At 37.2% G+C, this 17,089-nt stretch overlaps 1 protein-coding gene across 2 annotated transcripts in view; it reads left to right on the forward strand.

Annotated features, from left to right (window-relative positions):
- Positions 1-17,089, forward strand: part of BCAS3 (breast carcinoma amplified sequence 3) — a 352,402-nt gene that overhangs the window by 70,198 nt on the left and 265,115 nt on the right. For both annotated transcript variants that reach the window (XM_010009054.1, XM_010009055.1), the window contains exon 12: positions 7,379-7,472. In XM_010009054.1, coding sequence (XP_010007356.1) covers positions 7,379-7,472 — 94 coding nt within the window. The remainder of the gene's footprint in view (positions 1-7,378; positions 7,473-17,089) is intronic.

The raw sequence follows: 17,089 nt of genomic DNA on the forward strand, positions 1-17,089 counted from the left end.
TAATTTATTTTGATTACTGAGACTTGCTTTCAGAATTAACGTTTTATTTTTTTTCCAGGAAAAATAAAGTTATCTTTCTTTTGCATTGTTAGGTTTTCATGATAGAGAAAACTTTTTAACAATCTTTTCCTACTAAAGTATAGTCTAGAAAGAAGTTGATTTAAAAATAAGTACATTTTGTACATGGTCTAAATAAAGACTGTCACTCAGCACAGCCCAGTAAAGAGCCTCCTAATGGAAAGGGTGTTGTGTGTGCTCACAGTCACAAGAACCCACTGAGTTCTTGTCCATCACTTCAGCTGTTTTTCCACTGCCAGGTGGAAACACAAGTGTTAGTGCTGACAGGCTTGTTTGAACGGGGTGGATTCTGATGTTGGCAGCTGTGTGGTTTGGCTTGGCCCAAGGAGCCTGCAGGGACCCTCTGCTTGTGCTGCAGCAGCAGGCAAACCTGCAAGAACCAACATGCTGCTTTACATGGCACATCCTTGTGCTGGCTGGGCAGTACTAGCTAGTTTGTATAGAGTAACTGAGTGAAGCTTCAGTTCATGAAAGCTTTTTAGCAAGAAAATTAGTTCTCTGACTCAACTGTGTTTACTCCTGTTTTTAACTTAAACCCATGGCTAAACATCCCGCTGGTCTGAAGTGAGTTCGGCTGCTGGAGCTGCAGAGGTTCTTCCTCATTCTAGGAACTGATTTTATTCTACTATGCCAACCTGGTTTGCTGATAGTCATCCAAATGACATGAATACTGACACTTTGGTGGAGATAAAGGAGGGATGGACCAGATGGACTGCTGCAGGGTCCAGCATTGCCTGTGCTAGGGAGAAAGTTGTCCCTGCTCAGCAATACGACGAATGTGTCACCTACTTTAGTCCCAGTTCTCTTGATGCTTTGTGGCAGTGATTTTTCACAAGTTAGTAGCTGACCATCTCAGTTTTCAGATTCCAGGTGGGAAATAAGAAACACTTGGTGACATTTCTGATTTCTTCTGTGATGAAACTGTCTGGGGTGGAATATTTCATTCCTGCATTGTGGGGATGCTGCTGGATGGCGTTGCCCATCATGGCCATCCATCTTCCTGATCTGCCTGGGAAACCACAGGGATTAGTAATGCCTACCAAGTGTTTTCTGGGCAGGATGAACAGTTGGAAAGCCTTGCATCAGAGATTTGTCTGAGCAACTCTGTAAATGTATTTGTATTATTTGTGTGTGCACTCGTGGTTTTCAGAGGTTGTCAGCCTGGTGGTACATGAGGGTAGTGTCAGGAGTAGAAACATTAGTTTCTTATAATCAGAGTCCTAATGTAAAAGGAGTTCTCCTCCTCTTTAAGGTCAACAAAGATTTCTATCTACCTGTCCAACCTGACCAAGAATTTTGGTGTTGTAATGAAATAAAACAATTTCAAGTAATAAAATACATTTTTAAGATAACATGACTATTTTAAAAAGAGAAAGGAACTGGAAGAAGGTGATAGTAAATTTAAGGCAAGCAAGCATATCCTTTTAAAGAAGAAATAAGAACTTTTTTTCCAGTGGGAGAACACTTTGTAAAAAGAAATACTCAAAGGCTTGCACAGTAATGATATCTGTGTTTCTCCATTTACTTTGCACATAGTAGCTCAGGTTTTAAAGGTGGAATGAGCTGCTCTGTGCATGTGTACAAATATGCAGATTTATTTGCCACTAAGGAACATGTTTTGGACATAAGGCAGAAGGACTAGCTGCAGCTTTAAGTTTTCACTAATTTTTATTATATTTGCCATTTCAGAGATCTCCAACATAAGGAGCATGAGATGGAACTTAATGTGTTTAATGAAATGTACTGTGCTACCATAGCAGAGGGTGAAATGCTAGCATACCACTGAAAAAGACACAATTAAAGACCAAATAAATGTTCTAATATAACCTTGCAGTATTGAATCTGCAGGGAATATATTTTTAATAAACCTTATGAATGTAGATACTGTAGTGAAATTTCATGCCCAGCAGTTGTTTATATGGTAGCACCTACTTTTAGAATTGGTGGCACTTAAAGAACATTTGAATGATGAAGTAATTAAAGAAATGCAAGAGAGCGTAGAATTATTGAAGTTGGCTGTCATGATATATTTGTAAAGAGAGTAAAAATAATTATCGAGATGCCCAAGTAACTTTGTGGTAAACCAAAATATGTTAACAAGGTTGTGTGCTTATTTAAACTTCCTTCTAATGAAGTGTCAGCAAACTTTTCAGTTAAATGTAATGACTATTTATTTGAATCTGTTAATTAGTTGAAATGGATAAAACTAAAGCAGTACAGATGTCCTCTTTTTCAGTAATTGGAATTAAATGTGTAGGACTTCAGTGACTGGAGTTTTAAAGAAAAATGATTTTCTTTCGACCTTTGTTTCAGTATTCTTAATTAATTCATCAGCTAGGCCACCCACGTGTAGCCTGCAATAATGACCTTGCTCAAAAGTCACCAGTTTTGTGACTGAATGTAAATCTGTGAAAGATCTAACATTTAGATGACAGGGAAATATGTGGCCATTTATATAAAACTTAATTCTTAATGCTTTTGATGAGATATCATTGTGTTGCTTTCACAGATCATCCAAAACACATGAAAATATTTGAGGAAATATTTTTAAAATAACTTAGAAAAAGAAGATAACATGTTGATCTTTTATGTTTTAAAATGTGATTGGTGTTTTTTTCTGTTCCCTATTAACTTTTTATTGCATTAAAGAGGAATTTTCAGAAAAAAAAGCTGCAGACTGCTGCAGTTTCAAAAGTTCATTTTCATTTGGTAAAGAGATTATAACAATTGAACCAAATAAAGATGCTTATCAGGAGCAAGAATTGTTGTGAAACTTTGGTCTAAAGCAAAAAGAAGCTAAAAGAAGAAAGCATATTCAATAATAAAACTTTGACTACGTACATAATTCCACTGGTCATTAACACCAGTGCTTTTATTTACATGAACAGCTTTCACAAAGGCTGATTTGATGTTCTAATGCTCATATATTTGGCATCAATTTTCTTCACTTTTTATATCTACATGTATTACAGAAGAATTCTTTTTATATATAAGTATAAAAAGAGCAACAGGATTCCCTCAGAGCATAATACTGTCTGCCTTACTTTTATTAAAGGAGATCTGTTTTTTGTCAAGAAGACATTTTTGTCTCAGATAAATGGTTCAGGCTGAGCACAAGGCTGGTTTGAGTTTATGCTGGATTCTATTAAAAGGAGTGCAGTAGTTAATGCCACAGATTTATCACTTTTAGCCCTTTTCCACTGATGTTTGACCTTAGCTATAAGTTGGGGGAGAATAATTGTGGGGGTCAGTATGGAGGGGGTGAGTTTTTGTGTGTACGTCTTAGGAATTGAAGGTCCTAACTTCAGCTGTTTAAATCAATGGGGAGCTTCAGTGTACATGCAAAATCTTTATTATATACTATTCATTTTTATAAGCATTGCCAAACCTATTTGTTTTTACGATGATGGGATTCTTCTTTCTTAATTTTGTTAAGAGTAGGACCCGCTTGATTAGATTTGTGTCCATTTTTATTTGTGTTACTTTCATGTTTTATTTAAAAACATGTCCCCACTGGGATAAGTGGTGTAATTTGCCTTTAAAGATGAAAATAATTGAAGTCATAATTACTAGTGGCTTCTGTTCAGCAGTATGGAAAATACAACAAATGAAGAAAAATATGGCATAGCAGGGAAAAAAGCTTTGGCTTCAGCTATCTCTTGCCCTCAAAGCAAACACTATTTTCTGATAATAAATGCAATGATCCCCTAGGTGTTTTGTCTGTTTCTCTTTTAGAGTAAGATAAGGAGGACTTGATTCATCTTCAATCAACTATAGGGCTCTGTTGAAGTTAATAGGGCTGGAGAGAGCTGCAGTGTGTGCTCCGTGTGTCCAGCTACCAACTGTTTGCTGTGCACCTTTTGTGAAAAACATGTTGCAAGTCTCTTGATAAAATACTAATTGGGCATCAGAAACCAGCTGAGTGTGAATTTACAAGGCCATCTTGGTAGAAGAGCCTCAGTGTTTCTTTTTTGTCACTTTTAGTGGTGGGAAACTCTGCAAGGAAGATGCTTAAGCATCCTTGTGAACCTCAGTTACTATGCAATTATAGGAGTAATGCTAAGATTTATGGACCTTTTTCAATAAGAGACTTTATAAGGTCTTTTACTCTTAATAGTAGAGTGGTTAGAGGCCACTACCTTGGAGAACGAAGCCTGTTTGGGATGAAAAAAAATTGCAGCCTTGGGATTCCTGTGGGCTTTGTCTGCCCTGTGTGTCGGGAAGCTGGATGAGCTGCTTCCTTCAAGTTTTTTGACAGTGTTTGCATGCATTATGAGGCAATTTGTACCGCTGTTTTGACTTCCAAGAAAAAAATTCCAACTGCTGTTTTCAGTGGCAAGAAACCTTAAACTGGTCAAAAGAAACCCACTGTACAATGTCAGTATTGATGTAACATGCCATTTGTTACCCTAGGGACGTGGTTCTCTCCAGCACCTTTGCAGACAGAGACTTTTACTTTGGCCTTTGCAGGAAATGGTTTCTGAAAATTGTGATGTCTGTGTAGCAGAGGCCTTGAAGAATACTTCTTCATCACTATACAGCTCAGGTCCTCATCCTTGTCTGTTTGAAATCTGTGCTATTTGATCTATCCATGGTGTTGTGTTTTTTAACTGTTTTGTTTTTTTTTTAAACTTGGCTAGTGCAGGAGATAAACAGGTTCTAGTTTGAGCTGAAAGCTCTGCATGGTGGCAGGCAGGGTCCACAAGCTCACAGTGGCCTTCCTTGATTGATTGGATGTTATGCCAATAATTTTTTCCTCCTTGTATTTCTGTCACAATGCACTTGTATCACACCAAAATCAGGACTGCTTTGCTGTATCTGCTGGGTATTTACATTGAAATGTGAAGAGTTTGAAAAGCTCCTTTTAGGTTAAACACAAAAGGTGTTTTTCCAGGAAGCGAATTTCAAGCAGTGACTGGGAAGAAACCAAACAAAACCAAAACCACTTTAAAACATGGAAATGCAGAGCATACAAATAATAGATTATATTCTCAAATTGGTATGTCTGAGGTGTTCCACAGGTTTTAGCATTGTGACATTTTTACCTTGGATCTTATTTCCAGAGGAAAAATATTTAAAGATCATCTTACCACCCAGAGTGCTCCTTGGCTATTGAGTAAGGGTTTAATGTAGGGATGATAAAAGTGGTGCAGTTATCATTAGTTTTGTTTTATTTAAAAGCACCATTAATCCACTTTACAGTCTGTAGAAGATGATGCATGTGAAATATGCAATATAATTTTTTAGCAATGATTTAGATACCTAAAATTTATAAATCAAGTATTTTTAACAGGCTAGGTTTTAAAAAACCTCCTAGTTCTTTTGTAAACTTGGTTTATGATGTTACTTCATCATCTTCATCATCATGTATCTTTAATTAGAGGGAAATGTTTAGGACAAGACCGAGTTACCTAAAAGCAGAAGCTGTGAAAAGATGATGTATAGGAGTTATTTAGTGCAGTTTGTATAGGCTGAGGAAAGAACACTGTTTCTTTGAAAAGCTCTTAGGAAGATCTCCAGACCTTTTGGTTAGTGGTTCTGGAATAAGCACGAAATGCTGACAACGAAAAGCAAAACCATAATTGTGCTTATGTGACAGTGCCAAGTAATTTGAACATTTAAAGTCAGGCAGGCACAGGCCTCTTCATCCATATTACGTGACTTCTTTAAACATTTAAAGATGATTTCTCTTTTTGAAGCATAAAAATATCTTCAAATTATTCTGATATCTGTTCGGAATAGGAAGTATTAAAAACCTTTCAGATTATTTTGGAAGCAGCAGACAAATTATTTTGAACTTGCAATAGGAAATTTTGCACTGTCTTATTAAGAAGCTGGTTTTTGCTTGCCACAGAAACCCTTTCATTAAGTGCTCTTCTGACAGAGCTTTCTGATTGTTTTACTTAATTTAGTCTTTAACGTGACGTAACCAAGGCATAAATTACCTCCTCAGTTCTTGCTTGTGACTTGATGGTGCATCTTTTGGTTCTCTTCTATAAATCTAAGAATGTCTTTTCATACCTTCAGACGTTGGCAATACTGTCTCTGTTTGGAGGTCCTTTTGTGTGTCTTCACAGTCAGCTTTCATTTTGACTGGTCCAAGTAGTTTTACCAACTTGCAATAACCTTTTGTTTGAGAAACCAGAAGCTCATCCTTTGGCCCCTTCTCCAGAAGATGTTCCACAGCACAGAGCTCAGTCCATATACTTCCCTTTCCTCTTAATTTTCCTCTGCTATGAAAACTCTCTCCTACCTTTGAATTGCTTTTTTGTTCACCAGAAACATGATTTCTTTAAGGAGTCTTGATTGCCAACCTTTGTAACACTGTTATTTAATTTCCATTGAGGCAGTTTTAAGATGGAGAAAATTCTTGGTAGCAGCATTTTTTCCAATGCAGCTGCTTCCCTACCTACTCCCAGTCCTTAGCACTTCTTCTGTCCTTTGGCAATCCAGATACCTCAAGTTCGTCACCACTTACTAGCAGGATGCAAGCTGTTGTGTTCCTCTTGTACACTGGTGGAAAGCAACTTGAGTTTTTGGTCTGTTTTTCCACTTGTCTGCCATTTATACTTTGAGTCCTCCAAATGAAAATACTGATTTATGCAACAGTTAAATATTCCCTTTTCTTTGAAAAAATCTGTGCTACCTATTGTTTTTCTTTCTCTTATGAGATTTTATTATTTTTTTGTATTAGTCAGAGAAGATCAGGTGTTGTTTACAGTTGGAGAGCAGTGTTTGCTCCTCACTGGCATTACACTGCTGCTCATGCTCCTCCAGCTGCACACTGTGGCTGAGCTGGGTGGGGTGAGAGCTCCTGTCCACAGGAGAGCTGAGGGAGCAGCACAGCTCCTGGCATAGATTGAAGAGTAACAGGCCCTTGAGTACAGACATACAGAGAGGTCACAGCTCTGGCTTCAGCCTGCAGCAATGGAAACCTGCAGCAATGGAAGCCTGCAGTGTAGCTGCCTGATGCACTGCATGCAGACTTCTGTGCAGCCTTGAATACTTTGTGTAGCAAAACAGTAATATTTTTATGTTTTGCCTTATTTGAGTAAATAGAGTCCAGGTATAAAATGCATAATCCTTTCTAGTAGTAATAATAGTAGATTATTTGAGCATGTCTCATGTCTTTATCTGAAAAAATTACAGAAGATTGCTTGTGTTAGTTCTCATGCTGTTGTATTTCCAACTCATACCACTGTATATCTTACAAAACAATTCCTGTATCAGTAAGTTGGTATTTTCTCTTAAGAGTATTTTCAGTTTCTAACTTCCTTTTGTCTCTATTAATATTACACAGGTACTTGTCAGTGAGGACTCTGATAGTGATGGTATTGTGGCCCACTTCCCTGCACATGAGAAGCCTATTTGCTGCATGGCTTTTAACCCCAGTGGTAAGTTATTTTACTATTTTAATGTGATAGTTGAGAACAGGATGAAGACAGTAAAATATTGTAGGTATGTGTTGCATTGCTCTGGAGAAATTGCAAATATTGTAATATGCTAATATACTATCTAATATGATATGTAATATGCAAATATCTGCTCACTGCTACTAGGTCTTCTGACTTGCTCTGTTAGTATGTTGCTTGTGTCATACACTGGTTGATTTCTTTTTTTGAAATTTAAAACTTAAGCAACTGTTACGCTAAGGTATTTGTAGAGACAATTCAACCTACCACTTCAGTTGTAGCACAGGTCCTAAGGAATCCTTTTCTGTTGGGTGTCCTGCCAGTCAGGCATCCAGGTGTTCTGATACACAGGTATCCAGAAGATCAGCACTGTATTAAATTGTATTCCTCCATAAATATGAAAACAAGATGATACATTTCACTGGCACTATTTTCTAAATGGATGTATACTGCCATTTTGTGCTTTCTCGATAGAAGACTTTGCAATTCTACCCTCCCTCCTGAGTGAAATCAGCAATAATCTGAAAATACTTCTAAGGAACTCTTCAAAAGTACATATTCCTCTCCTTCCTCTATAAATGAACAATGACTGTGTGCAGCAGAGATAACTTACAAAGCTTGGCTGTTAATAAATCTTATTAATTTGATAATTAACATTTTTACTACTTTATAGACAGAAACAAAAAAAAAGGCTTGGTTAATAACAGTAATAGTGAAATGGCCAGTGAATCAACAGCCCCTCTTGCCTAAATTAAGAGTTTCTAAAATGTAGCAAGTACTGTGAAGGTTTTGAGGATGAAGTCACAGTTCAAAGAATAAAACTGAATGTCTGTCATTTATGTTTTCACTTCTACTGACCAGTTGGGCTTGTTCTGTCATCCCATCTGTTCTGTCAGAACTCTTTAATAGTGCTGTGCAGTTCACAGCATTTTCACTGTGAGTTTTTGACATAAACCCCCCTATTTTCACCTGGCTGAATTGTTTTTCAATACTTAAAAGAATTTTTTGTGGAACTTGGTGTGTTTAACTGAGAATCAACTGTACCGGTTCCAGAACAGGAATGTTTTTGCTTCATGCTCTGGTAGAAGGATAGTACGTAGAGTTGACCGGTGCTAATGAAGTGAATTTAATACAGCTGCTTAAATAGGAATAATGTATAGGTCTTAATTAAATGTCTCCTTAAGACAATTTTATGATTGCATAAATTTAAGGGAAACAATGTTTATGCAGAAGCAAATTAATTTTTTTTTTTACACTGAAGGATATACTTGTGTATTATTAGGTTACTCGTATTATAATCAAGTTCTTTTGGTTTGCTCAGGCACTAAAATTACAATCCTTTGTATATGATATAGCAGACTTGTGTCAGATCTTGTGGTACAATAATGGCAAATTCTTTATTCTAATTGGTGTTATTTTTTATTACAAATTATGTATGTTGTGAGGTAGTTGTAGGAGGGATGATTCACAGCAAGGTATTGAATCATATTGTGTGTTCTGGGTACAGAGTAATATCAAAACAGTTGAGAACTATTACCTCAGCTTCCTGCAGTATGAAAGCAGCACTTAACACAGCATTCTGGATTCTTTATTTAACATCAAGGCAGAATTTTGTTTGAAGCCAGTGTTTTAAGTAACCTAATCTTAATCCATTATATAGTGGTATATTGCCAATCAAGCTGATCTCATTACAAAGCAGAACAAAACAAGAGGTGGCTTTTGATACTGTCTTGGTCTGTTGGCTGGTTGTAGTGAAAAAAACACTTTTGCTCATAATTTCAAGCAGTATCTGTGCTGCTGCACTAGAACACAGCAACTGCCAACTTCTGCTGTAAAGACAATCAGAGAATGCTGATCTGTTTAGTGAACTATTGTGCTCTCTGTGGCTGATCAAATAGCTTCATTTCATCATAACTTGTCCCAAGGGCCTGGGAGCTCCACAGGTATTCAGGTCTGTAAAACAAATGGCAAGATTGTATTTGAAAAAAATCCCCCACTGACACGCGAAGCCACTGAAGGCCAATGGATATGGGAAATGTCTCTATGTATAATTTTTGTGTAGTAAGCCAGTGCAACAGTGACACGGCCACTCCAAGCTATACCTTAAAGGTGTCAGTTGCCAGTAAGATAAATTCTTGGGGTTTCTGCTGTTTCTGTTTTTCATACTGAGCAAGGAGTTTGCTTAGGGATGTTAATTGTGATAAAATGGCAGTTAAGAATGTACAGGTACCATAGGAAGGGGTAATTGCTTCATTGTAGGCTTATCAGAAAACAATCCAATGGGAAGAAAAGAGGCTTGCTAATGTCAGGAAAAGGCAGTCATGTTTTCCTCTTTGTTTTTGAAACCAAGAAGAAGTCCTTCACTGCACTCAGACTGTCCTAGCTATGTTGTTATGGGCCTGATTGGAAGTCTTGTTACAAACAATGCCAGGACTCCTGCTGATGGGAAGGTGTCTTTTTGGTTGTGGGGGTTTTTCCCCCCTTCTTCTTTGTTACTGAGGATTTGGGGGTTGTTATTTCTTCCCTGCAAGGTAAATAATCTACATGGAGCTCTGATCTGAGTTAGTTGGCAATGAGAGCTTGCTGTGCATGCAGCCTTTTGCAGTGGCTGCGTTACAAGAGAAGGTAATGAAAGAAGAAACAGGGATGTCTCTGCATAGTATGTCATTGTGCTGTGTGGAAACATACTGTAGTGACTTTTGCTGGCATTAGATCTACCTTTTGTTTAAATGTAAAGCAAATCTATTTAATTTTTTCCTTTTCTGATTTGAGGCACTCAAAGAAAGAAGAAACTTGGCATAGTTGGCTTCTTTTTTGGTATTAGATCTATGGCTACTCTGAAAATCTGGTTAAATAATAAAATAAAAAACTTGAAATGTAATTTCTGAGTATACTTAGAGGGCACCATAGTGGGTTTTTTTTAATGCTGCCTAGCATGCCCCTATATACTTCTTCCAGACCCTCATGTTAATAAAAGCTTGCTTTTGAGTCAGTTCATTTTAGGGAGACTGTAAAAGTCTCAGTCTAAGACATGCAGCAAATCATGTTTAACATTAGAAAGGAAAAGAAAAAAACAACCCACAAACAAAACAAAACATAAAGGAGAAAAGCTGCAGATCCTGGTGGCTTAGGTTTTCTGTGGGTTTTTTCCTTTGTATGTCAGATTTTAGTTTTCAAAAAACAGTTGTGATGGTCCCCACTGTGGGGAGTGTGTTGCTGGACTTTTTTTGGGGTGGAGGGGAGAGAAGGGTAGGGGGGATGTTTGTACTACAGCTGAAAATTTGTGGCCAGGCATCTATCTCATCCACAAAATCCCTCGGTCCTGTGGAATTTCTAAAATCTAGGTCCCTGCATGTGTTGTTATTGCCTCTCTGCTTGACATTATTCATTTTAATAGGTAAGTTATGTAGTAGTTCAATAAAAGGGAGAAGGGACTGGTCCTCCTTTGCCATTTGTTGCTGATTGAGTCTTTGGGAAACAGACATGAAATGCTAACTGGGTCCTTATTCTAGTGTTATAAAGAAAAATTATAATGTGAGCCTCCTTAATCCTTTCCCTTTACCAGCTGTGTTGTCAGCTTTGATGGCAGTGTTTCTTCTGGCTGGTGGGCACACTTCCTATATAACATTCTTGTTCTATTTTTGGAAGTGTGCTTCATAAATCTGATTCCAAGTTTCAAGTTCAGGTGACTTGGCACTGGCACTTGTTTTCTTTTTTCTTTTTTAATTGCTAGGATATGAGTATTTATGTATCCTTTTCTTCCATAGGAAACTGACACAGTGTTTCTATGCACTTTATTATATGTCAGAATCATGATTCATTTATATAGTGCCATATGTGCCAGTGTCTTTTGTTACTTACATGAAGATAAGGTCCCTCTTCTCCAGCACTGGTGTTTTGATTCTTAAGACCTCCATCCAATCTTGAATGAACTGAATGAATGTTATTATAATAATTGAACGTTGCCAAGTGCCATGGAAGTGATGCTGTGTATTAGCAGGAAAAAGGAGTCTGATTTTGCAATATATTTGCTTAATAAGTAATACATACACATGGTATTTATTTATTTTTCACCACAACCCCTTCCCATGAAGTGACGCTTGCACCACGGTATGTGGCAAGGAAACTGGTGTGTAAGGGGAAGGAGCTGGGGGGGCCCCAGTGCAGGTGATAACCAGGGATGGGCTCCTGCCAGCAGAATAATTCCTGCAACTTGGCAGTGGCCAACAAGCTGGATGGATTTGCAGGGAGCTGTGGCTGATGGACCCTAGGCCAGGAGCTACACGTACGCAGTCTTTTAAGTGGCAGCCACGGGATGGCTTTTGGTTGTAGTACAGTTTTGCAGTTCATTCAGAAAATAATGTTTCTTCAACCTAATGGGGAAGGAGCCACATCTAAGAAGCAAGTCACATCTCTCAGGCATGCAGGAACAGTTGTGAGGGAAATGAGCTGCATTCTGAGACTATTTAGTTCACATTTGACCACCCCCCCCGATGGTCTGTGCAGAGCAGCTGCTCCAGACAGAGCTGAGAGCACCAGCTCCGTTCTTTCATTTTGGAACAAAGGCTGACAGCTTCAGACTTTTAGACAGACTTTAAGCCTTTTAATAAAACTTTTCAAGATGAGAATAAATAATACAAGGAAGTAATATTAATAGACTGAGGGCTTTATTAATGTACCTCTGGCATGTGCATTGATGTAGTGGAAACAAGAGGCTTATACTTATAAAGAGACTCTAAGAACAGTTACTTTAATTCACTTTTTAAATGAAAATTACATTAAGCTTTTGAAGGGATGCTTTTACTTAAGAGTTAACATTGTCTTGATTTATTTTAGTGCTGTTCACTAGTTCATATTAGGTAATTTAGATTAATTTTTCAGGCTTGTTGTGTACATATGCTCCCAAACCTATGCATTATATTTTCCTGGGTTTTTTTGTTTGTTTTTGTTTGGTTTGTTTTTGCTTTTGTTTTTAGAAGATCTTGATACCTTTAGATTGGGTCAAAGACAAGGCTTTATAGGATTACTGTCAATACACCTTGGCCACACAAAAATAACCTAGGGTGTTATTAGCTGAACTGAATTGCAGGTAATATCACCTGCATTATTTCTTTTTTTCTGATGAATAGACATACTTTGTTACTGTGGGTTACAGGACAGTATAGTCTTCTACCATTTCTTGGAATGGGGATTTGGCCTTTTCCATGCTATGGATGTAGATCTAAGGTACTTAGAAATGTCCATTATGTTTAACCAGTAACAACTTTCTGTTTAAATAATGTAAACCAGCAGTATTGACACAATGGTCTGCATTTAATATGGTTGAATTTTTACCATAACTAAAATGTAGCCAGGATAAAAATCTTTAGCAAATATTTTGTTGGTTATTAAGATGTTTTTCTGTCAATGCAACTTTATGCAAGACTTTATTATTAGGAGGCTTTAAACTTTTATATGTATGTAATAGTTATATGTATATTTGTATTTTATATATATAATATATACATAAAATAAGCCAGGTACCAACTGTTTGCAGAATGTCATGGTCATTCAATATTGCAGAAGAATCCTGTCTGCTACAGAAAGTAAATAAGAAAGAGCTTATTATGTAAACTCTGGATGCAGGTGCCCTGGACTAAATTTTGGAAGTTCACAAAAGCAGGAATACGCCTGGGGGTTACTTAATTAAAGACGTTTACAGAAGAGCCGCCAAAATTTGACGTGTTGTTGCTAGTCTGCCAGGAACTGAAGTATGTGAGGGGTCTGAGATGGGGAGGAAATGGGGAGCAGGAAGAGCCAAGATTAAATGTTACCAATTTGAATCAGTTGCTCAATGGTAAACTGGATTAGTGTAAGCTAGAGAGTGTCTAAACTGGAGACTGAAGGAACTGCAAACATCCTCGTTTTTCATGATGGTGTATTAGATGTTGTGCTTTAGAAAGGAGGAAAAAACCTCACTAATTCTGCTGTCAGCCCTAGTCCATTAAAACTAACTCACTTGGTTCCCTCTTCCATCACAGACAGGGCCATGATTGCTGGGCCTGTCAGTCACTGCTTTGATAGGCGGGGAATTCACGGGGTTCCACAGAGCTCTGGCAGGATCCCATGTGGAAAGTTCTGTCTGTGGCTTCATGCAAATGTTTTGGTTTATTGCTGTTCCTTTTAATATTGCTCCAAACTATTCAGTGTTTTATTTTTGTGTAAGGTCTTGGGACTCGAGCAAAGTTGGGGATGCAAATATCCTGATGAAATGAGCTGGTGCTGAGAAGTGGGACTTCAGTGTCCTTGGGGAGACATCAGATCTGCTTCCCCTCCCTCCTCTTTTTTCTTTTTCTAAGACATTTCAATATAAAGCTTTAGGGGTATGTAAGATTTGGGAGTTGAATTTTCACTTATTTTAAATAAATGGTTATTGATTTTTATTATTAAAAACCCTGAAATTGTTTCCCCCCTAGTGAGGGGAAACAGTGTTTTATTTTGAAGGGTGATGAGGTGACATTTCTTACCTTTCCACATACCAAATTTGAGAAGGGGAGAATTGTTTCCTATTTGAAAAAACATACTAAGGTGCTATATTTTTTTTCCCAAAACAAAATTATCTGTGTTTTCCTCCATACACAAGGAATGCATTTCAAAATAAGTTGGAAATTCTCTTTTTCTTACTTTCTTAATTTTTAATCATGTGATTCTTTGTGTCTGCAATTTGAAAATGTATTTTCTTACTTATATAAGGGTTTTTCTATCAAGTTCAGGTTCCTGATTCTCTACCTAATCAGTATTTTTAATCCTGTGCATTTTGGGAAACTATTTTAATAGATTGTTCCAAATACTTTCCTCTTTATATCTGAGTCAGTTTGGGGAAGTCTGTAGACTAGCACCAGCTTAATGGTTCACTCCTCTGTATTGAGTTCTTCCTTGTGATTTTTGCAATGCATAGTTTCTAAAACACTCATCATCTGTTCAGTGGATCTATTTCAATGGGCTCACACAAACACACACACGCACACAGCATGTACTGTACATACACAGAAAAATTCAATTCCTCCTGTGTGTGAGGAAGATTATGGAAAAATGATTCAAATGCTCTCCATCGCGAGTCGTGTGCTAATGAGAAACCACCAGCAAATAGTTCCCCATTGTTTGCAGACCCCATCTCAAAGGAAAAGTTAAAAATACAGTAAAATTTACATGACGGAGTAACACTGCAAAATGAACTCAAAAGAAAATACTGCTTGGTTGACTCGCTGGCATGCAGGCTGTGGTGTATGGCTTCTATTCATAGAAGTGAAATTAAAGGATGCAGTTAAACACAGTTGTGAAACGTCCAGTCCAACAGCTGCATTTAGTTTGTTTTTCAATTTCTCATTGCCTTTCTTGTTTATTAGCTGTGACTCTGAGGTCAGAATTAAAACAAATATTTTAATGGCAGCATTTATGATGTTGGCAGGGAGGGCTTCGGCGTAGCCCGGCGAGCTGGACAGGACTCGCTCCGGGTGGTGTGAGGTTGTCCCGTCAGACTTGAATCCCAGTCACGAGTGGTGAGATTTCTCAAAGTATCATGTCTGTAAATCACCCAGCTGATAAGCATCGTGGAATCTGCTTTTTAGCTCTTTCAGAGAACTGAACATACGCAAAGGATCTTAGTTTTAAGAGGCCAGAAAGGAGGATCCTTTTATAGATTTTAACACCATAAAAACTAACAGAATCCCTCTCTTCATTTTGACAGATCTAAGGTATAAAGGCCTTTATGAACTGAGATAATTAAAACCAACTTGTGTGTAAATTATATGGATCTATTTGTGCTATAGAAACTGTTATACCTGCTTTTAAGAGTAATTTTAGAGACTATGAGGCTGTGATTTAGTTTTAGTGAACTGTCTTTGCTTCACAACATTTAAAAGCAAATTATAGATTATTTTTTTTTGTGGTAAAGCTGAACATTAGTTGCTAAATACATTGTTGTCCACACTCATACAAGTTCTGTGCAGCCAGAGATAGAATCCATAAGGAGGTAAATAAGATCAGTGTTTCAGAAATCACTTCCAGACTGATAGGTCCTGTTTACCTTTAGAAATGGTAAAAAATTTATCTTAGCCAAATATCATAATAAACTGTAAGTTTCCCCTTCACTGTCTAGGAAAACAAAACATTCTATAGACGAATCAAGCTTGATTAACTTTTAAAATCAGGGAAGCTGAAAGTCTCATTCTTTCAATCTAACTTTTTATTTAAATGTGGAGTGAATGTATGTTTAATATATAGGCACTTCTTAGTATTATTTCAAAGAAGGTAAAAACAAATCATTTGGGTTTTGAAAGTTACAGAGCTCAAAGGTTTAATATAGATGATGCAGTCATGGAAGTTACAGAATTTATTTTCACCTTCCTCCTAATACTAAGATTTTAAATGATGCTGGGCTGTTAAATGTGACAGGAAACAGTTGGTTCAGCCTTTCAATCTAGACCAGCTGCTCATCTTACTTTAGCAAACGTTATCAACAAGCCTGGAAATAACCAGCCCCCCTGTTTTTTAATTCTTTGTTTGTTTGTTTTTTTAAGGCAAAAATACATTGCTTACAGTAGTATAATTTGTCTACAAAATGTGGCGCATTTGGGACAGAATTTTTTAGGTGATTAGCTGAAAAGGAACTTATTTCTCAATATTTGGAGTCAGTGTTGTAGCTGACACATGGATTCTCTTTATTTGGTATGGTTTAGGGTCATAAAATTGAGATTTTCTAGGATTTATAGAAATATGAAGCACAAAGATGAACATTCTTTTTTAGGTTAACTTGAGTTATTGGTTGAACTAGATTTGACACAACAAATAAATGTGCAGTTTACCCAAAGGTTGCCTCTTCCTAGAGATACTGGAAGAGAAAAGGAAGTTGAATTGTGTATCAAGGCATAACTAATAAATCACAGTTTTTACTTTCATACTTCAGATTTTTATTCCAATGAAAACTGTGAAGATATTGATGCAATCAAGTTTTTAAGTGGAAATAATGTATTTTGTGACTGTAAAACATCTGTCTGTTGCCTAAGAAAGTGCTTTCTAATTAGGAAGATTTTTGTCACTGGTATCTAGATATCCTCCAACTCAAGTTTTTTTACTAACAAACGTGTGACCCAAGTTAGCCAGTTTATTTTCTTTTCATGTCTTGGGTGATATTTTATAAGCAATTGTAGGTATTCAAATTAAACCCAAAATTTACTGTGTGTTAGAATTCTTGATCCTAGCACAGGTTAACTGTGATTTTTGGCAAGCTTTTGGTATGATATATGGACGATAGCTGCGGTTTGTAGGTTAAATTTTAGAAGGTTGGTGACAGTTTTAATGAATGCTTTAAAATCATATTCATTTTATTGTCTCTAACATAATTTCATTCTGTGCAATTCACTAGTTAATGGATAGTCTGTTCATTTATCTAGTGCACGGGTCAATAAGTTTTTCTCCTCTCCCTGTGGAGGAGAGGAAAGGCCAGATCCCCTCTCACTCGCAGAGGAAGGGATGGTTTCTGTCACTTGCTCTCCCTGACATCGCCTTGTGGGATCACAGTTTGAACAGCAGTCCCACAAATGAAGGGTGCTGCAGGAATG

Source organism: Chaetura pelagica, unplaced genomic scaffold, assembly GCF_000747805.2.
Source record: "Chaetura pelagica isolate M959 unplaced genomic scaffold, ChaPel_1.0 scaffold72, whole genome shotgun sequence".
NCBI lineage: Eukaryota > Metazoa > Chordata > Aves > Apodiformes > Apodidae > Chaetura > Chaetura pelagica.